We start from the raw sequence: 23,422 nt of genomic DNA, 5'->3' as shown, positions 1-23,422 counted from the left end.
ACATCACTGAGAATGCCTCCTATCCATCACCAGAGATCAGCGGTGACATCACTGAGAATGCCTCCTATCCATCACCAGAGATCAGCGGTGACATCACTGAGAATGTCTCCTATCCATCACCAGAGATCAGCGGTGACATCACTGAGAATGCCTCCTATCCATCACCAGAGATCAGCGGTGACATCACTGAGAATGCCTCCTATCCATCACCAGAGATCAGCGGCGACATCACTGAGAATGCCTCCTATCCATCACCAGAGATCAGCGGTGACATCACTGAGAATGTCTCCTATCCATCACCAGAGATCAGAGGTGACATCACTGAGAATGTCTCCTATCCATCACCAGAGATCAGCGGTGACATCACTGAGAATGTCTCCTATCCATCACCAGAGATCAGCGGTGACATCACTGAGAATGCCTCCAATCCATCACCAGAGATCAGAGGTGACATCACTGAGAATGCCTCCTATCCATCACCAGAGATCAGCGGTGACATCACTGAGAATGTCTCCTATCCATCACCAGAGATCAGCGGTGACATCACTGAGAATGCCTCCTATCCATCACCAGAGATCAGAGGTGACATCACTGAGAATGCCTCCTATCCATCACCAGAGATCAGAGGTGACATCACTGAGAATGCCTCCTATCCATCACCAGAGATCAGAGGTGACATCACTGAGAATGCCTCCTATCCATCACCAGAGATCAGCGGTGACATCACTGAGAATGTCTCCTATCCATCACCAGAGATCAGCGGTGACATCACTGAGAATGCCTCCTATCCATCACCAGAGATCAGAGGTGACATCACTGAGAATGCCTCCTATCCATCACCAGAGATCAGAGGTGACATCACTGAGAATGCCTCCTATCCATCACCAGAGATCAGCGGTGACATCACTGAGAATGCCTCCTATCCATCACCAGAGATCAGAGGTGACATCACTGAGAATGCCTCCTATCCATCACCAGAGATGAGCAGTGACATCACTGAGAATGTCTCCTATCCATCACCAGAGATCAGAGGTGACATCACTGAGAATGTCTCCTATCCATCACCAGAGATCAGCGGTGACATCACTGAGAATGCCTCCTATCCATCACCAGAGATCAGCGGTGACATCACTGAGAATGTCTCCTATCCATCACCAGAGATCAGCGGTGACATCACTGAGAATGTCTCCTATCCATCACCAGAGACCAGAGGTGACATCACTGAGAATGCCTCCTATCCATCACCAGAGATCAGCGGTGACATCACTGAGAATGTCTCCTATCCATCACCAGAGATCAGCGGTGACATCACTGAGAATGCCTCCTATCCATCACCAGAGATCAGCGGTGACATCACTGAGAATGCCTCCTATCCATCACCAGAGATCAGCGGCGACATCACTGAGAATGCCTCCTATCCATCACCAGAGATCAGCGGCGACATCACTGAGAATGCCTCCTATCCATCACCAGAGATCAGCGGTGACATCACTGAGAATGTCTCCTATCCATCACCAGAGATCAGAGGTGACATCACTGAGAATGTCTCCTATCCATCACCAGAGATCAGCGGTGACATCACTGAGAATGTCTCCTATCCATCACCAGAGATCAGCGGTGACATCACTGAGAATGCCTCCAATCCATCACCAGAGATCAGTGGTGACATCACTGAGAATGTCTCCTATCCATCACCAGAGATCAGAGGTGACATCACTGAGAATGCCTCCTATCCATCACTAGAGATCAGCGGTGACATCACTGAGAATGCCTCCAATCCATCACCAGAGATCAGCGGTGACATCACCGAGAATGCCTCCTATCCATCACCAGAGATCAGAGGTGACATCACTGAGAATGCCTCCTATCCATCACTAGAGATCAGAGATGACATCACTGAGAATGTCTCCTATCCATCACCAGAGATCAGAGGTGACATCACTGAGAATGCCTCCAATCCATCACCAGAGATCAGCGGTGACATCACTGAGAATGTCTCCTATCCATCACTAGAGATCAGAGATGACATCACTGAGAATGTCTCCTATCCATCACTAGAGATCAGCGGTGACATCACTGAGAATGTCTCCTATCCATCACTAGAGATCAGCGGTGACATCACTGAGAATGCCTCCTATCCATCACCAGAGATCAGAGGTGACATCACTGAGAATGCCTCCAATCCATCACCAGAGATCAGCGGTGACATCACTGAGAATGTCTCCTATCCATCACTAGAGATCAGCGGTGACATCACTGAGAATGTCTCCTATCCATCACCAGAGATCAGAGGTGACATCACCGAGAATGTCTCCTATCCATCACCAGAGATCAGCGGTGACCTCACTGAGAATGCCTCCTATCCATCACCAGAGACCAGCGGTGACATCACTGAGAATGCCTCCTATCCATCACCAGAGACCAGCGGTGACATCACTGAGAATGCCTCCTATCCATCACCAGAGATCAGCGGTGACATCACTGAGAATGCCTCCTATCCATCACCAGAGATCAGCGGTGACATCACTGAGAATGCCTCCTATCCATCACTAGAGATCAGAGATGACATCACTGAGAATGCCTCCTGTCCATCACCAGAGATCAGCGGTGACATCACTGAGAATGTCTCCTGTCCATCACCAGAGATCAGCGGTGACATCACTGAGAATGCCTCCTATCCATCACCAGAGATCAGAGGTGACATCACTGAGAATGTCTCCTATCCATCACCAGAGATCAGCGGTGACATCACCGAGAATGTCTCCTATCCATCACCAGAGATCAGCGGTGACATCACTGAGAATGTCTCCTATCCATCACCAGAGATCAGTGGTGACATCACTGAGAATGTCTCCTATCCATCACCAGAGATCAGAGGTGACATCACTGAGAATGCCTCCTATCCATCACCAGAGATCAGCGGTGACATCACTGAGAATGCCTCCTATCCATCACCAGAGATCAGCGGTGACATCACTGAGAATGTCTCCTATCCATCACCAGAGATCAGCGGTGACATCACTGAGAATGCCTCCTATCCATCACCAGAGATCAGCGGTGACATCACTAAGAATGCCTCCTATCCATCACTAGAGATCAGCGGTCACATCACTAAGAATGCCTCCTATCCATCACCAGAGATCAGAGGTGACATCACTGAGAATGCCTCCTATCCATCACCAGAGATCAGCGGTGACATCACTGAGAATGTCTCCTATCCATCACCAGAGATCAGAGGTGACATCACTGAGAATGTCTCCTATCCATCACCAGAGATCAGCGGTGACATCACTGAGAATGCCTCCTATCCATCACTAGAGATCAGCGGTGACATCACTGAGAATGCCTCCTATCCATCACCAGAGATCAGCGGTGACATCACTAAGAATGCCTCCTATCCATCACCAGAGATCAGCGGTGACATCACTATAGTTTATTATGGTACTTTTGTCACTGTAACAAATATATTGGACTTTTTGTAACTTTTATCACTTCCTAAAAGGAGAAGACAGACGATGATGAGATGATTTCAAGTACAGAGAGGATCTAGTGACGTCCTGTCCTCCTGGTTACAGGGGTCTGTTTTATTTCCACTTATCGGATTAGATGGCTTACAGAGGAAAAATGGCCCCAAACCATCCCTGGAAGACCACCCATCACCCTTGGACCCTCAAGTGCAGTAATGATGGGCGACTTACTGCTCTGACACTGGCTGCTCAATAGACTCACACAGAAGCTCCGTCATAACACTCTCATTGATAGAGAAGCTTAATGGACCCTCATCCCTGACGGCCGGACCTTGTAACCCCTCATCATCTTTAGGTTCTCACACCCTACAGAAAATAATTATAAAATGTGGTAGAACTGTATGGAAGGTCCAGGGAGGGCTGTAGTGAAGAGTCCTCATTTGTTTCTGCAGGAATGAATGGGGATCAGTGAAGCCTCCTCGTAATGTAGCAGGTGGCCTCTGTCATGTCAAAGGTCTTGATGGACAATCAAGTTGAGCTGGTGCTCACATTACGACCATACAGGACTCCAATATGTCGGTCATAGCGTGGTAGACCACCAAACCTTACAGGAAGCCCACAGAAATATATGACTAATACGCAACATAAGTCCAATCATCCGCCATTCAGGACCATCATGTGGAGGATGATGATCACTTCTACCCGACTAATGGAAATGTTGGTCAACCATGAACATTACGACCATCGCAGCCACGACCACGAGCCAAAAGAATGCAAGAAATTGTAAAAACAGAAGCTCCGAGTAATCAGTGTCTGTACAGAAACATATACACCAGGCTGATAATGGCTGCCCTCCTGTATGTATGTGAACCCGGCCAAACTAGGAGCCGCAGCCAAAAGTTCACTCTGAAAGAGTTATTATAGGAGACTCTTCTTTTCAAGTCTGTAAACAATGGAGACTGCAGAAAGGAGACATGGATGTTTACCCTGGTAATAAAGCCGCACATAGTGAGACAATTAGTGTGTCCCCAAGAGCCCGTGACCGAGCCAGGGCCCCAGACTGACGGGAATTAACGCCTTCACTTATAAAAGGAGAACAACAAGCTCTCAGCACAGCAAAATGCACTTCATGGCGGTGAGTGCTTGAAGAATAAAGGCGGGGAGGGTCCGAAAGCCACAAAAACATATAAACCCCCACAATAGAGGTACAAGTCAGTGCAACACACAGCATCCATCATAACATACAGCAAAAACACAAAGAATGAAAGGACGTCTACATAATCATACTGAACCCTGCATGTATGTGTGGAGTTCTATTCCTGTACATAGGAGGCAATATTATAGTAGTTATATTCTTGTACATAGGGGCAGTATTATAGTGGTTATATTCTTGTATATAGGAGCAGTATTATAGTAGTTATATTCTTGTACATAGGGGGCAGTATTATAGTAGTTATATTCTTGTACATAGGAGCAGTATTATAGTAGTTATATTCTTGTACATAGGGGCAGTATTACAGTACCGTAGTTATATTCTTGTACATAGGAGCAGTATTATAGTAGTTATATTCTTGTGCATAGGGGCAGTATTATAGTAGTTATATTCTTGTACATACGGGGAGTATTATAGTAGTTATATTCTTGTACATAGGAGCAGTATTATAGTAGTTATATTCTTGTACATAGGAGCAGTATTATAGTAGTTATATTCTTGTACATAGGGGCAGTATTATAGTAGTTATATTCTTGTACATAGGAGCAGTATTATAGTAGTTATATTCTTGTACATAGGAGCAGTATTATAGTAGTTATATTCATGTACATAGGGGCAGTATTATAGTAGTTATATTCTTGTACATAGGAGGCAGTATTATAGTAGTTATATTCTTGTACATAGGGGGCAGTGTTATAGTAGTTATATTCTTATACATAGGGGCAGTATTATAGTAGTTATATTCTTATACATAGGAGCAGTACTATAGTAGTTATATTCTTGTACATAGGAGCAGTATTATAGTAGTTATATTCTTGTACATAGGGGGCAGTATTATAGTAGTTATATTCTTGTACATAGGGGGCAGTGTTATAGTAGTTATATTCTTATACATAGGAGCAGTACTATAGTAGTTATATTCTTGTACATAGGAGCAGTATTATAGTAGCTATATTCTTGTACATAGGGATAGTATTACAGTAGTTATATTCTTGTACATAGGGGCAGTATTATAGTGGTTATATTCTTGTACATAGGGGCAGTATTATAGTAGCTATATTCTTGTACATAGGGGCAGTATTATAGTAGTTATATTCTTGTACATAGGAGGCAGTATTATAGTAGTTATATTCTTGTACATAGGGGGCAGTATTATAGTAGTTATATTCTTGTACATAGGGGGCAGTGTTATAGTAGTTATATTCTTATACATAGGAGCAGTATTATAGTAGTTATATTCTTGTACATAGGAGCAGTATTATAGTAGCTATATTCTTGTACATAGGGATAGTATTACAGTAGTTATATTCTTGTACATAGGGGCAGTATTATAGTGGTTATATTCTTGTACATAGGGATAGTATTACAGTAGTTATATTCTTGTACATAGGGGCAGTATTATAGTGGTTATATTCTTGTACATAGGTGCAGTATTATAGTAGCTATATTCTTGTACATAGGGATAGTATTACAGTAGTTATATTCTTGTACATAGGGGCAGTATTATAGTGGTTATATTCTTGTACATAGGTGCAGTATTATAGTAGCTATATTCTTGTACATAGGGGCAGTATTATAGTAGTTATATTCTTGTACATAGGAGGCAGTATTATAGTAGTTATATTCTTGTACATAGGGGGCAGTATTATAGTAGTTATATTCTTGTACATAGGGGGCAGTGTTATAGTAGTTATATTCTTATACATAGGAGCAGTATTATAGTAGTTATATTCTTGTACATAGGAGCAGTATTATAGTAGCTATATTCTTGTACATAGGGATAGTATTACAGTAGTTATATTCTTGTACATAGGGGCAGTATTATAGTGGTTATATTCTTGTACATAGGGGCAGTATTATAGTAGTTATATTGTTGTACATCGGGGCAGTATTATAGTAGATATATTCTTGTACATAGGAGCAGTATTATAGTAGTTATATTCTTGTACATAGGAGCAGTATTATAGTAGTTATATTCTTGTACATCGGGGCAGTATTATAGTAGTTATATTCTTGTACATAGGAGCAGTATTATAGTAGTTATATTCTTGTACATAGGAGCAGTATTATAGTAGTTATATTCTTGTACATAGGAGCAGTATTATAGTAGTTATATTCCTGTACATAGGGGCAGTATTATAGTAGTTATATTCTTGTACATAGCAGCAGTATTGAAGTAGTTATATTCTTGTACATAGGGGCAGTATTACAGTAGTTATATTCTTGTACATAGGGGCAGTATTATAGTAGTTATATTCTTGTACATAGGAGCAGTATTATAGTAGTTATATTCTTGTACATAGGGGCAGTATTATAGTAGTTATATTGTTGTACATCGGGGCAGTATTATAGTAGTTATATTCTTGTACATAGGAGCAGTATTATAGTAGTTATATTCTTGTACATAGGTGCAGTATTATAGTAGCTATATTCTTGTACATAGGGGCAGTATTATAGTAGTTATATTCTTGTACATAGGAGGCAGTATTATAGTAGTTATATTCTTGTACATAGGGGGCAGTATTATAGCAGTTATATTCTTGTACATAGGGGCGGTATTATAGTAGTTATATTCTTGTACATAGGAGCAGTATTATAGTAGTTATATTCTTGTACATAGGAGCAGTATTATAGTAGTTATATTCTTGTAGATAGGGGCAGTATTATAGTAGTTATATTCTTGTACATACGGGCAGTATTATAGTAGTTATATTCTTGTACATACGGGCAGTATTATAGTAGTTATATTCTTGTACATCGGGGCAGTATTATAGTAGTTATATTCTTGTACATAGGGGCAGTATTATAGTAGTTATATTCCTGTACATAGGGGCAGTACTACAGTAGTTATATTCTTGTACATTATAGTTGTTACAGTATATTCCTGTACATAGCGGGAATTAGAGCAGTTATGTTTCTTTCCAACAAAAGACAATTTTTTTTTTACAATGTTTTACCATTATCAAGAATCAAAGATAAATTTCCACCATTAAATAAATCTAGAAACCACCTTGATAATTCCTTCCGTATCTACAATGTGCTGTTCACCTGTATCTCGGTCTATTTTCCCCCTTGTAGTCATTCCCCTGCTTTTTGTGAATCCCAGCAGTGACAGCGCGGCTGTGTGGTGCCAAGAAGGATGATAGAACAGAGGTGATCCCACCTTACAATTCTTCCTGGACATTCCTGGTGGATCCCCAATGCTTCGGTAATGGCACAGATTACGCGGCGCGGCAGGAGAGGACGTCACGCAATGTCATTTAGCTGTCAGCAGGGGATGGGGGAAGACCCCGGCGTGGTCCGGCTGCGGTGCAGGTGAACACGCACTTCACCACAACATAAAATATAACAGTAAAATACATTTATAATAAATCTGTCTAATTAATTCGTATCTCTATTTCTGCAATTAGTGACGAATTTGCCGAGCGGACGACGTTGCCAGCAATTTCTGCACCACGAGTAGATTAACTGTGAATCACATAGAAATAACAACCAATTAGCTCTCCTGCCGACACAATTCATTACAGGAGGCTGCAGAGAAGTCAATTAATTAAAACTATTTTCCCAGTGACTGACGCAAATCATTAATAGGTCTCTGCCGCTGTATGATAATTACACGGCCTCATATAACTCACTGATACAGACCCCACAGTCCCGAAGGAAAACGCTGTGTCCTAAATATCAAATCCATCACCAGAGATCAGCGGTGACATCACTGAGAATGCCTCCTATCCATCACCAGAGATTAGCGGTGACATCACTGAGAATGCCTCCTATCCATCACCAGAGATCAGCGGTGACATCACTGAGAATGCCTCCTATCCATCACCAGAGATCAGAGGTGACATCACTGAGAATGTCTCCTATCCATCACTAGAGATCAGCAGTGACATCACTGAGAATGTCTTCTATCCATCACCAGAGATCAGAGGTGACATCACTGAGAATGTCTCCTATCCATCACTAGAGATCAGCGGTGACATCACTGAGAATGCCTCCTATCCATCACCAGAGATCAGCGGTGACATCACTGAGAATGCCTCCTATCCATCACCAGAGATCAGAGGTGACATCATTGAGAATGCCTCCTATCCATCACCAGAGATCAGTGGTGACATCACTGAGAATGTCTCCTATCCATCACCAGGGATCAGCGGTGACATCACTGAGGAGGCCGCCCGTCCTGGTGGTGACATCACTGAGGAGGCCGCCCGTCCTGGTGGTGACATCACTGAGGAGGCCGCCCGTCCTGGTGGTGACATCACTGAGGAGGCCGCCCGTCCTGGTGGTGACATCACTGAGGAGGCCGCCCGTCCTGGTGGTGACATCACTGAGGAGGCCGCCCGTCCTGGTGGTGACATCACTGAGGAGGCCGCCCGTCCTGGTGGTGACATCACTGAGGAGGCCGCCCGTCCTGGTGGTGACATCACTGAGGAGGCCGCCCGTCCTGGTGGTGACATCACTGAGGAGGCCGCCCGTCCTGGTGGTGACATCACTGAGGAGGCCGCCCGTCCTGGTGGTGACATCACTGAGGAGGCCGCCCGTCCTGGTGGTGACATCACTGAGGAGGCCGCCCGTCCTGGTGGTGACATCACTGAGGAGGCCGCCCGTCCTGGTGGTGACATCACTGAGGAGGCCGCCCGTCCTGGTGGTGACATCACTGAGGAGGCCGCCCGTCCTGGTGGTGACATCACTGAGGAGGCCGCCCGTCCTGGTGGTGACATCACTGAGGAGGCCGCCCGTCCTGGTGGTGACATCACTGAGGAGGCCGCCCGTCCTGGTGGTGACATCACTGAGGAGGCCGCCCGTCCTGGTGGTGACATCACTGAGGAGGCCGCCCGTCCTGGTGGTGACATCACTGAGGAGGCCGCCCGTCCTGGTGGTGACATCACTGAGGAGGCCGCCCGTCCTGGTGGTGACATCACTGAGGAGGCCGCCCGTCCTGGTGGTGACATCACTGAGGAGGCCGCCCGTCCTGGTGGTGACATCACTGAGGAGGCCGCCCGTCCTGGTGGTGACATCACTGAGGAGGCCGCCCGTCCTGGTGGTGACATCACTGAGGAGGCCGCCCGTCCTGGTGGTGACATCACTGAGGAGGCCGCCCGTCCTGGTGGTGACATCACTGAGGAGGCCGCCCGTCCTGGTGGTGACATCACTGAGGAGGCCGCCCGTCCTGGTGGTGACATCACTGAGGAGGCCGCCCGTCCTGGTGGTGACGGTGACATCACTGAGGAGGCCGCCCGTCCTGGTGGTGACGGTGACATCACTGAGGAGGCCGCCCGTCCTGGTGGTGACATCACTGAGGAGGCCGCCCGTCCTGGTGGTGACATCACTGAGGAGGCCGCCCGTCCTGGTGGTGACATCACTGAGGAGGCCGCCCGTCCTGGTGGTGACATCACTGAGGAGGCCGCCCGTCCTGGTGGTGACATCACTGAGGAGGCCGCCTGTCCTGGTGGTGACATCACTGAGGAGGCCGCCCGTCCTGGTGGTGACATCACTGAGGAGGCCGCCCGTCCTGGTGGTGACATCACTGAGGAGGCCGCCTGTCCTGGTGGTGACATCACTGAGGAGGCCGCCTGTCCTGGTGGTGACATCACTGAGGAGGCCACCTGTCCTGGTGGTGACATCACTGAGGAGGCCGCCTGTCCTGGTGGTGACATCACTGAGGAGGCCACCTGTCCTGGTGGTGACATCACTGAGGAGGCCGCCTGTCCTGGTGGTGACATCACTGAGGAGGCCGCCTGTCCTGGTGGTGACATCACTGAGGAGGCCGCCTGTCCTGGTGGTGATATCACTGAGGAGGCCGCCTGTCCTGGTGGTGACATCACTGAGGAGGCCTCCTGTCCTGGTGGTGACATCACTGAGGAGGCCGCCCGTCCTGGTGGTGACATCACTGAGGAGGCCGCCCGTCCTGGTGGTGACATCACTGAGGAGGCCGCCCGTCCTGGTGGTGACATCACTGAGGAGGCCGCCCGTCCTGGTGGTGACATCACTGAGGAGGCCGCCCGTCCTGGTGGTGACGGTGACATCACTGAGGAGGCCGCCCGTCCTGGTGGTGACGGTGACATCACTGAGGAGGCCGCCCGTCCTGGTGGTGACATCACTGAGGAGGCCGCCCGTCCTGGTGGTGACATCACTGAGGAGGCCGCCCGTCCTGGTGGTGACATCACTGAGGAGGCCGCCCGTCCTGGTGGTGACATCACTGAGGAGGCCGCCCGTCCTGGTGGTGACATCACTGAGGAGGCCGCCTGTCCTGGTGGTGACATCACTGAGGAGGCCGCCCGTCCTGGTGGTGACATCACTGAGGAGGCCGCCCGTCCTGGTGGTGACATCACTGAGGAGGCCGCCTGTCCTGGTGGTGACATCACTGAGGAGGCCGCCTGTCCTGGTGGTGACATCACTGAGGAGGCCACCTGTCCTGGTGGTGACATCACTGAGGAGGCCGCCTGTCCTGGTGGTGACATCACTGAGGAGGCCACCTGTCCTGGTGGTGACATCACTGAGGAGGCCGCCTGTCCTGGTGGTGACATCACTGAGGAGGCCGCCTGTCCTGGTGGTGACATCACTGAGGAGGCCGCCTGTCCTGGTGGTGATATCACTGAGGAGGCCGCCTGTCCTGGTGGTGACATCACTGAGGAGGCCTCCTGTCCTGGTGGTGACATCACTGAGGAGGCCGCCCGTCCTGGTGGTGACATCACTGAGGAGGCCTCCTGTCCTGGTGGTGACATCACTGAGGAGGCCGCCTGTCCTGGTGGTGATATCACTGAGGAGGCCGCCTGTCCTGGTGGTGACATCACTGAGGAGGCCTCCTGTCCTGGTGGTGACATCACTGAGGAGGCCGCCTGTCCTGGTGGTGACATCACTGAGGAGGCCGCCTGTCCTGGTGGTGACATCACTGAGGAGGCCGCCCGTCCTGGTGGTGACATCACTGAGGAGGCCGCCCGTCCTGGTGGTGACATCACTGAGGAGGCCGCCTGTCCTGGTGGTGACATCACTGAGGAGGCCGCCTGTCCTGGTGGTGACATCACTGAGGAGGCCGCCTGTCCTGGTGGTGATATCACTGAGGAGGCCGCCTGTCCTGGTGGTGACATCACTGAGGAGGCCTCCTGTCCTGGTGGTGACATCACTGAGGAGGCCGCCCGTCCTGGTGGTGACATCACTGAGGAGGCCTCCTGTCCTGGTGGTGACATCACTGAGGAGGCCGCCTGTCCTGGTGGTGATATCACTGAGGAGGCCGCCTGTCCTGGTGGTGACATCACTGAGGAGGCCTCCTGTCCTGGTGGTGACATCACTGAGGAGGCCGCCTGTCCTGGTGGTGACATCACTGAGGAGGCCGCCTGTCCTGGTGGTGACATCACTGAGGAGGCCGCCCGTCCTGGTGGTGACATCACTGAGGAGGCCGCCTGTCCTGGTGGTGACATGGACGCCGATCACCCTTCTGAGGACATCACTATTGTTTACATGTATCTTACGAGAACTTTTGCCTCCCATTAGGCTACGTTCACATTTGCGTTATGCGCCTCAGCGTCGGCGCCGCAACGCACAACGCAAACAAAAACGCTGCAAAACGCATGCACAACGCTGCGTTTTGCTCCGCATGCGTCCTTTTTTTCATTGATTTTGGACGCAGCAAAAATGCAACTTGCTGCGTCCTCTGCGCCCGGAGGCGGGCGCCGCAGGGACGCATGCGGCGCAAAACGCAAGTGCGACGCATGTCCATGCGCCCCCATGTTAAATATAGGGGCGCATGACGCATGCGGCGACGATGCGGCGCCCGACGCTGCGGCGCAGACCGCAAATGTGAACGTAGCCTTACTTAGCAGGACTGTGGCCTCCCCTGCAGAGTCTGCGGTGCTTCGGACCCCCGGTTTTTGCCGGACCCCCGGTTATTGCCAGCCCTCCTCCTGTTCAGCACATGATGACAATAACATGGCGAGTACAGAACTGAAGACAGGAACCAGACAGGAGAAAATCCTGCTGTCACCGGAGAGTGGAGCAAACAGGAGGAACTCATTTGCCTTTAGCATAATGTCTAGACAAAAACAATTGGGCAAAATGCCCCAAACCAAAGAGAGTCCCAGCGAGAGGAGCGGGAGAAGACTGGTCCCAGCGCACAGACAGACTGGGACGGATTTACTCTGACTGATCATCAGGATCAAGGCCAAAATGTGTCAGAACTGGTGCCGAAAGGAAATCCCCACACCCCAGCAGCCGGGTCACAGCGGCGGACATGTCCAGAACTGTAGGTGCAGGTAGGTATTCAGGAGACCCCATAACGGAAGCGCTGGCACGTTCAGTTAACCCCTGCTCGTCTGGATGGAGATTTCCATTGCTTCAAATGTCACTTCATGACATTGCTAACAAGTTCCATCTCGTGAACCCCCCAACGTGATCGTCCGATACGTAAGATTCATTACACCAATGAAATGTGCGCCGTTAATGCAGACTAGTGTACCACAGTGTGTTATTAATACCGCCATACTGTGACTGATCAGTACAACTATACAGACACAGCCGTAAAGTGTCATGTACTGCAACACAGACTAAATAATGCCGCCACACCGTAAGTAATAGCACTAATGGTACAGGAGGCCGGTCACTTGTGATAAATAGGTTTTGTTCCCTCCTTATGTAAATGCCGCTTTTCTCCTGAATGCACGGCTGGTTTTCTTCAGTCCCTGCGGCTCTCTGTTCCCGAGCTATGGCCCCCACTTTATGTGTGAATTGCGTCTTGTTTGTCAAATGGGCGGGATCAACGTGTTAAAATACTGCGGGATTACATATTTATGACAAGTCCTCAGCTCAAAAGCTCAGTTACATATTAATTATAAAATTAGTACACCAGTGACCAAATAATACCACGGTATAGTAATATTATACTGCCATACTGTGCATACAACAAATAATTGTACAAGATTAAAACAGGATAAGACCAGTAACCTAACACCATACAGTAATTCATTACTTCCATACAGTAACCCAATAATACCTCCATACAGTAACCCAATACTTCCAAATAGTAATCTAATACCTCCATACAGTAACCCACTAATACCTCCATACAGTAACCCAATGATACCTCCATACAGTAACCCAATAATACCTCCATAAAGTAACCCATTAATACCTCCATACAGTAACCCAGTAATACCTCCATACAGTAACCCAATGATACTTCCATACAGTAACCCACTAATACCTCCATACAGTAACCCAATGATACCTCCATACAGTAACCCATTAATACCTCCATAAAGTAACCCATTAATACCTCCATACAGTAACCCAGTAATACCTCCATACAGTAACCCAATGATACTTCCATACAGTAACCCAATAATACCTCCATACAGTAACCCAATAATACCTCCATACAGTAACCCATTAATACCTCCATACAGTAACCCAATAATACCTCCATACAGTAACCCATTAATACCTCCATACAGTAACCCAGTAATACCTCCATACAGTAACCCAATGATACTTCCATACAGTAACCCATTAATACCTCCATACAGTAACCCAATAATACCTCCACACAGTAACCCAATAATACCTCCACACAGTAACCCAATACCTCCATACAGTAACCCATTAATACCTCCATACAGTAACCCCATACTACATCCATACAGTAACCCAATAATACCTCCATAGAGTAACCCATTAATACCTCCATACAGTAACCCAATAATACCTCCATACAGTAACCCAATAATACCTCCATACAGTAACCCAATAATACCTCCATACAGTAACCCAATAATACCTCCATACAGTAACCCAATGATACCCCCATACAGTAACCCAATGATACCTCCATACAGTAACCCAATAATACCTCCATACAGTAACCCAATAATACCTCCATACAGTAACCCAATAATACCTCCATACAGTAACCCAATAATACCTCCACACAGTAACCCAATACCTCCATACAGTAACCCAATAATACCTCCATACAGTAACCCAATAATACCTCCACACAGTAACCCAATACCTCCATACAGTAACCCATTAATACCTCCATACAGTAACCCAATACTACATCCATACAGTAACCCAAAAATACCTCCATAGAGTAACCAAATAATACCTCCATACAGTAACCCATTAATACCCCCATACAGTAACCCAATGATACCTCCATACAGTAACCCAATACCCCCATACAGTAACCCAATGATACCTCCATACAGTAACCCAATAATACCTCCATACAGTAACCCAATGATACCTCCATACAGTAACCCAATACCCCCATACAGTAACCCAATGATACCTCCATACAGTAACCCAATAATACCTCCATACAGTAACCTAATACCCCCATACAGTAACCCAATAATACCTCCATACAGTAACCCATTAATACCTCCATACAGTAACCCAATGATACCTCCATACAGTAACCCAATAATACCTCCATACAGTAACCCATTAATACCTCCATACAGTAACCCATTAATACCTCCATACAGTAACCCAATAATACCTCCATACAGTAACCCATTAATACCTCCATACAGTAACCCAATGATACCTCCATACAGTAACCCAATAATACCTCCATACAGTAACCCATTAATACCTCCATACAGTAACCCAATAATACCTCCATACAGTAACCCATTAATACCTCCATACAGTAACCCAATAATACCTCCATACAGTAACCCATTAATACCTCCATACAGTAACCGAATGATACCTCCATACAGTAACCCAATAATACCTCCATACAGTAACCCATTAATACCTCCATACAGTAACCCAATGATACCTCCATACAGTAACCCAATAATACCCCCATACAGTAACCCATTAATACCTCCATACAGTAACCCAATGATACCTCCATACAGTAACCCAATAATACCTCCATACAGTAACCCATTAATACCTCCATACAGTAACCCATTAATACCACCATACAGTAACCCAATAAAACCTCCATACAGTAACCCAATGATACCTCCATACAGTAACCCATTAATACCTCCATACAGTAACCCATTAATACCTCCATACAGTAACCCAATAATACCTCCATACAGTAACCCATTAATACCTCCATACAGTAACCGAATGATACCTCCATACAGTAACCCAATAATACCTCCATACAGTAACCCATTAATACCTCCATACAGTAACCCAATGATACCTCCATACAGTAACCCAATAATACCCCCATACAGTAACCCATTAATACCTCCATACAGTAACCCAATGATACCTCCATACAGTAACCCAATAATACCTCCATACAGTAACCCATTAATACCTCCATACAGTAACCCATTAATACCTCCATACAGTAACCCAATGATACCTCCATACAGTAACCCATTAATACCTCCATACAGTAACCCAATGATACCTCCATACAGTAACCCATTAATACCTCCATACAGTAACCCAATACCAATATCTTATTTGAATAACATAGCCGGATCGGTGCGGTAAGAGCCGTATGAGGCGGTACCTTTAGCAGGTAGATGGGGATGTTACTGAAGTCCACCGGCAGCTTCAAGAGGAATCGAGCAGAAAACTCCCCGGTCTGTAAGACAAGAACAAAACAAGATTAGGACGACACCATCCACCAGTTACAGCAGAAGGGCGACTGACACCAGCGAGCCTGGCTCCGGCGGCCATACTGGATGTCACCAGGCTCCCGTATAATGAAACTCTGTAACCATCAGGAAATATCACTACGGTTCTATTCACTGACAGCAAACACAGAACTTAGAGAGGAGCAAAAGAAAGTAGCAGAATGTTATATTGTCCGGCAATGTGCTGCACGGTGACGAGACGGGTGACCAGAGCTGCGCTGACCTCGGTGCCGCCACGTGGCTACAAACCGCACGTTCTGCAGAGAATTGCACGGATTGTGGGATGGATATGACAGACGCGGCTACGACTGGCGAGACCCTGAGAAACGATGTGCCTCACCAGTCCAAGCAGTGGGACCAAAAACCGCTACATGTACAGGCAGTGATATAATACTGCCACACAGTGCACACATAGTATCACCGCTCCTATATTCACAAAATAATAGTCACACAATGACCAAAAAGTGCCACCATGCCGCGACTATATAATACCGCCCTACAGTGCCTATGTCCGTTCCTACGGCCACTCAGTAATCTACTCCTATAATGGACACACGGCAGGCACTATATAATACCGCCAAAGAGGGTATGTCACAAAGTCTCACACTTTTCAGCTTTCTTTGCCAAACACTACAGAAGCCTTGATGGCAGAGCTGGAATCTGACCAGGAGAACGCGTCACGGGACATCATCTTGTGAAATAAGGAAGCGCCGGTCCGTCCTGTGGATGCAGGAAACTAAGATTTCTGGGAAAATCCGACAAAGTGTTTCCTAGTAGAAATGTACAGTGGGCAGCATGGTGGCTCAGTGGTTAGCACTGCAGCCTTGTAGTGCTGGAGTCCTGGGTTCAAGCCCCACCAAGGACAACATCTGCAAGGAGTATGTATGTTCTCCCCGTGTTTGTGTGGGTTTCCTCCGGGTATTCCGATTTCCTCCCACATTCCAAAGACATACTGATAGGGAATTTAGATTGTGAGCCCCAACGGGGACAGCGATGATAACGTGTGCAAACTGTAAAGCGCTGCGGAATATGTTAGCGCTATATAAAAATAAAGATTATTATTATTATTATTATGGCACGGCCACTTCCTCCTCCACAGCGCCATGCACACCATAGTGGCAGTTCTCGGTACTGCAGCTTAGATCACATTCACTTCATTAACTGAACTACGGTACCCAGAACGGCCACTACACAGGGTGAGCGATTGGTGGGGGTATCAGACCCCCATAATCTGATACTGATGACCTAGCCTAATGTTGTACGCTGAAATGTGCAGCGTCTCAGAGAAAAAACAAGACGCACTCATTAGCAAGAATAAATCTTGCTAAAAAGTGTGTACGCGTCATAGTCTGGAGGCAGCATCCTGTGATGGAGGAGAACAGGGACGCAGCGTCTTTCCCAATTATTGCGAGAACTACTCTCGCCCCCTGCCCCTCACTGATCAGTCAGAAGGGTGCAGGGCAGGAGACCAAAATCCCAGGCCCTGCACCTCACTAAAGCTGCAGGTCCTGACAAGCAGAAGGAACATTCAGGCCATGTAATCAGTCACGTGCCTAAAAGGAAAGATATGTAGCAGAGCTGTGTGTGCATGTAGCAAAGGTGTGTGTGCGCAGCAACACTGCATGTGTGTATGTAGTAGAGCTGGATGCGCAGCAACACTGTGTGTATGTAGCAGAGCTGTGTATTTGAATACACTGTGTAGAACTATTAGGCAGTGAGGATTTTCACCATATTATTTTCATGCTTCAGTACTCCCCTTTATTAGGGTGTACTGAATTATTAAGAGCTCGTTTTCATCAGGCAAAATGGGCAAAAAAAAGAGATTTCTCTGACTCTGAGACGTCCCAGACTGTTCCCAGTCCACAGAGAAAACCGCTCCCGACACGGTCAGATATTGGGGCGATCACAAAACAAAAGGGTCACAGCAAATAATCACCGGGGGCAAAACCCCGGAGAAAAAGACACAGGAAGAATCAGAGGAGAAGCCGGGGTCCTCCAGTGCTGCAGTATTCCAGAGCTGCAAGGTGCTCAGAGACACAGCCGAGGTGAGGAGGCCGAGCCCGACCACCACTGAGCGAGACACAGAAGTATAAGGTGCTCAGTGCTCAGAGACACAGCCGAGGTGAGGAGGCCGAGCCCGACCACCACTGAGCAAGACACAGAAGTACAAGGTGCTCAGTGCTCAGAGACACGGCCGAGGTGAGGAGGCCGAGCCCGACCACCGCTGAGCAAGACACAGAAGTACAAGGTGCTCAGTGCTCAGAGACACAACCGAGGTGAGGAGGCCGAGCCCAACCACCACTGAACAAGACACAGAAGTACAAGGTGCTCAGTGCTCAGAGACACGGCCGAGGTGAGGAGGCCGAGCCCGACCACCACTGAGCGAGATACAGAAGTACAAGGTGCTCAGTGCTCAGAGACACAGCCGAGGTGAGGAGGCCGAGCCCGACCACCACTGAGCGAGACACAGAAGTACAAGGTGTTCAGTGCTCAGAGACACGGCCGAGGTGAGGAGGCTGAGCCCGACCACCACTGAGCAAGACACAGAAGTACAAGGTGCTCAGTGCTCAGAGACACGGCTGAGGTGAGGAGGCTGAGCCCGACCACCACTGAGCGAGACACAGAAGTACAAGGTGTTCAGTGCTCAGAGACACGGCCGAGGTGAGGAGGCCGAGCCCGACCACCACTGAGCAAGACACAGAAGTACAAGGTGCTCAGTGCTCAGAGACACAGCCGAGGTGAGGAGGCCGAGCCCGACCACCACTGAGCAAGACACAGAAGTACAAGGTGCTCAGTGCTCAGAGACACGGCCGAGGTGAGGAGGCCGAGCCTGACCACCACTGAACAAGACACAGAAGTACAAGGTGCTCAGAGACACAGCCGAGGTGAGGTGGCCGAGCCCGACCACCACTGAGCGAGACACAGAAGTACAAGGTGATCAGTGCTCAGAGACACAGCCGAGGTGAGGAGGCCGAGCCCGACCACCACTGAGCAAGACACAGAAGTACAAGGTGCTCAGTGCTCAGAGACACGGCCGAGGTGAGGAGGGTAGCCCGACCACCACTGAGCAAGACACAGAAGTACAAGGTGTTCAGTGCTCAGAGACACGGCCGAGGTGAGGAGGCCGAGCCCGACCACCACTGAGCGAGACACAGAAGTACAAGGTGCTCAGTGCTCAGAGACACGGCCGAGGTGAGGAGGCTGAGCCCGACCACCACTGAGCAAGACACAGAAGTACAAGGTGCTCAGTGCTCAGAGACACAGCCGAGGTGAGGAGGCCGAGCCCGACCACCACTGAGCAAGACACAGAAGTACAAGGTGCTCAGTGCTCAGAGACACAGCCGAGGTGAGGAGGCTGAGCCCGACCACCACTGAGCAAGACACAGAAGTACAAGGTGCTCAGAGACACGGCCGAGGTGAGGAGGCTGAGCCCGACCACCACTGAGCAAGACACAGAAGTACAAGGTGCTCAGTGCTCAGAGACACTGCCGAGGTGAGGAGGCTGAGCCCGACCACCACTGAGCAAGACACAGAAGTACAAGGTGCTCAGTGCTCAGAGACACGGCCGAGGTGAGGAGGCTGAGCCCGACCACCACTGAGCAAGACACAGAAGTACAAGGTGCTCAGAGACACGGCCGAGGTGAGGAGGCTGAGCCCGACCACCACTGAGCAAGACACAGAAGTACAAGGTGCTCAGTGCTCAGAGACACGGCCGAGGTGAGGAGGCTGAGCCCGACCACCACTGAGCAAGACACAGAAGTACAAGGTGCTCAGAGACACGGCCGAGGTGAGGAGGCTGAGCCCGACCACCACTGAGCAAGACACAGAAGTACAAGGTGCTCAGTGCTCAGAGACACGGCCGAGGTGAGGAGGCTGAGCCCGACCACCACTGAGCAAGACACAGAAGTACAAGGTGTTCTGTGCTCAGAGACACGGCCGAGGTGAGGAGGCTGAGCCCGACCACCACTGAGCAAGACACAGAAGTACAAGGTGTTCAGTGCTCAGAGACACGGCCGAGGTGAGGAGGCTGAGCCCGACCACCACTGAGCAAGACACAGAAGTACAAGGTGCTCAGAGACACGGCCGAGGTGAGGAGGCTGAGCCCGACCACCACTGAGCAAGACACAGAAATACAAGGTGTTCAGTGCTCAGAGACACGGCCGAGGTGAGGACGCTGAGCCCGACCACCATTGAGCAAGACACAGAAGTACAAGGTGCTCAGAGACACGGCCGAGGTGAGGAGGCTGAGCCCGACCACCACTGAGCAAAACACAGAAGTACAAGGTGTTCAGTGGGACTGACATCAGGACATCCTGCACCCAGCGCTCATCACTATCCTGCAGTTGTCAGGAAGCTTACACTAAATTAGAATAAGTCCATGAAAGGATCAGTGAACAGCAGCTGACAGTTTCCATGTGACAATACAAAGTGTTAGTGAATAACCAGGAAAATAAAAGGAACTTTTCATAAAAGCACATGTCTGTCTAATCGCTACTGGAATAATAGCCAATTATTCTTTGGTAATTATTATAATTGAGAACCATCAACAGGAACCTGCACATGCCAGATTATCAGTCTGTCTGGATTATCGAGCGCAACCTTCCCATAAAACAGATTCAGCATCAATCCACAGAACAGAGCAAGAAGTATGGGGCAGAGCATAAACCACATCTACGTCACACGGTGGCACATCGCTCTTACCCAGTTATTCTTCTTCCCGGCGTAGATTTCCATGTTCTCCCCGTACTGCGGCTCCTCCAGTAACGTCTGATACTCAAACATGAGGCGCGAGCTCTCACTGAGGCGGCTGCACTGGTACTGGTGGTACTGCTGGACCAGCTCCTTCACCACCTGCAGCAGGCACTCCGGGTCCGCGGCGTCCCACCCTGCCAGACTCTGTAAGCAGCGACAGACGTAAGAAACAAAGGGCAAAACAATGGTATTATAGTAGTTATATTCCTGTGCATAGGGGCAGTATTATAGTAGTTATATTCTTGTACATAGGGGGCAGTATTATAGTAGTTATATTCTTGTATATAGGAGCAGTATTATAGTAGTTATATTCTTGTACATAGGAGCAGTATTATAGTAGTTATATTCTTGTACATAGGGGCAGTATTATAGTAGTTATATTCCTGTGCATAGGGGCAGTATTATAGTAGTTATATTCTTGTACATAGGGGCAGTATTATAGTAGTTATATTCTTGTATATAGGAGCAGTATTATAGTAGTTATATTCTTGTACATAGGAGCAGTATTATAGTAGTTATATTCTTGTACATAGGGGCAGTATTATAGTAGTTATATTCCTGTGCATAGGGGCAGTATTATAGTAGTTATATTCTTGTACATAGGAGCAGTATTATAGTAGTTATATTCTTGTACATAGGGGCAGTATTATAGTAGTTATATTCCTGTGCATAGGGGCAGTATTATAGTAGTTATATTCTTGTATATAGGAGCAGCATTATAGTAGTTATATTCTTGTACATAGGGGCAGTATTATAGTAGTTATATTCCTGTGCATAGGGGCAGTATTATAGTAGTTATATTCTTGTACATAGGAGCAGTATTATAGTAGTTATATTCCTGTGCATAGGGGCAGTATTATAGTAGTTATATTCTTGTACATAGGAGCAGTATTATAGTAGTTATATTCTTGTACATGGGAGCAGTATTATAGTAGTTATATTCTTGTACATAGGAGCAGTATTATAGTAGTTATATTCTTGTATATAGGAGCAGTATTATAGTAGTTATATTCTTGTATATAGGAGCAGCATTATAGTAGTTATATTCTTGTACATAGGGGGCAGTATTATAGTAGTTATATTCCTGTACATAGGAGCAGTATTATAGTAGTTATATTCTTGTACATGGGGCAGTATTATAGTAGTTATATTCTTGTACATAGGGGCAGTATTATAGTAGTTATATTCTTGTACATGGGGCAGTATTATAGTAGTTATATTCTCATACATAGGAGTAGTATTATAGTAGTTTTATTCTTGAACATAGGAGCAGTATTATAGTAGTTATATTCTTGTACATAGGGGCAGTATTATAGTAGTTATATTCCTGTACATAGGGGCAGTATTATAGTAGTTATATTCTTGTACATGGGGCAGTATTATAGTAGTTATATTCTTGTACATAGGGGGCAGTATTATAGTAGTTATATTCTCATACATAGGAGTAGTATTATAGTAGTTTTATTCTTGAACATAGGAGCAGTATTATAGTAGTTATATTCTTGTACATAGGGGCAGTATTATAGTAGTTATATTATTGTACATAGGGAGCAGTATTATAGTAGTTAAATTCTTGTACATAGGGGCAGTATTATAGTAGTTATATTATTGTACATAGGGGGCAGTATTATAGTAGTTATATTCTTGTACATAGGGAGCAGTATTATAGTAGTTATATTCTTGTACATGGGGCAGTATTATAGTAGTTATATTCTTGTATATAGGAGCAGTATTATAGTAGTTATATTCTTGTATATAGGAGCAGCATTATAGTAGTTATATTCTTGTACATAGGAGCAGTATTATAGTAGTTATATTCTTGTATATAGGAGCAGTATTATAGTAGTTATATTCTTGTACATAGGGGCAGTATTATAGTAGTTATATTATTGTACATAGGGGGCAGTATTATAGTAGTTATATTCTTGTACATAGGGAGCAGTATTATAGTAGTTATATTCTTGTACATAGGGGCAGTATTATAGTAGTTATATTATTGTACATAGGGGGCAGTATTATAGTAGTTATATTCTTGTACATAGGGAGCAGTATTATAGTAATTATATTCTTGTACATAGGGGCAGTATTATAGTAGTTATATTATTGTACATAGGGGACAGTATTATAGTAGTTATATTCTTGTACATAGGGAGCAGTATTATAGTAGTTATATTCTTGTACATAGGGGCAGTATTATAGTAGTTATATTATTGTACATAGGGGGCAGTATTATAGTAGTTATATTCTTGTACATAGGGAGCAGTATTATAGTAGTTATATTCTTGTACATAGGGGCAGTATTATAGTAGTTATATTATTGTACATAGGGGACAGTATTATAGTAGTTATATTCTTGTACATAGGGGGCA

At 46.9% G+C, this 23,422-nt stretch overlaps 1 protein-coding gene across 4 annotated transcripts in view; it reads right to left on the bottom strand.

Moving 5' to 3' along the window:
• Nucleotides 1-23,422, bottom strand: part of BABAM2 (BRISC and BRCA1 A complex member 2) — a 213,738-nt gene that overhangs the window by 84,352 nt on the left and 105,964 nt on the right. For all 4 annotated transcript variants that reach the window (XM_077282073.1, XM_077282072.1, XM_077282075.1 and 1 more), the window contains exons 5-6: nucleotides 21,003-21,197; nucleotides 16,175-16,249 (exon numbers count right to left, since the gene is read on the bottom strand). In XM_077282073.1, the coding sequence (XP_077138188.1) occupies nucleotides 16,175-16,249; nucleotides 21,003-21,197 (270 nt within the window). The remainder of the gene's footprint in view (nucleotides 1-16,174; nucleotides 16,250-21,002; nucleotides 21,198-23,422) is intronic.

Source organism: Ranitomeya variabilis, chromosome 2 (genome assembly GCF_051348905.1).
Source record: "Ranitomeya variabilis isolate aRanVar5 chromosome 2, aRanVar5.hap1, whole genome shotgun sequence".
NCBI classification, from domain to species: domain Eukaryota; kingdom Metazoa; phylum Chordata; class Amphibia; order Anura; family Dendrobatidae; genus Ranitomeya; species Ranitomeya variabilis.
The sequence above is the reverse complement of the archived record's forward strand: the minus strand, read 5'-3'. Positions and strand labels throughout refer to the sequence as shown.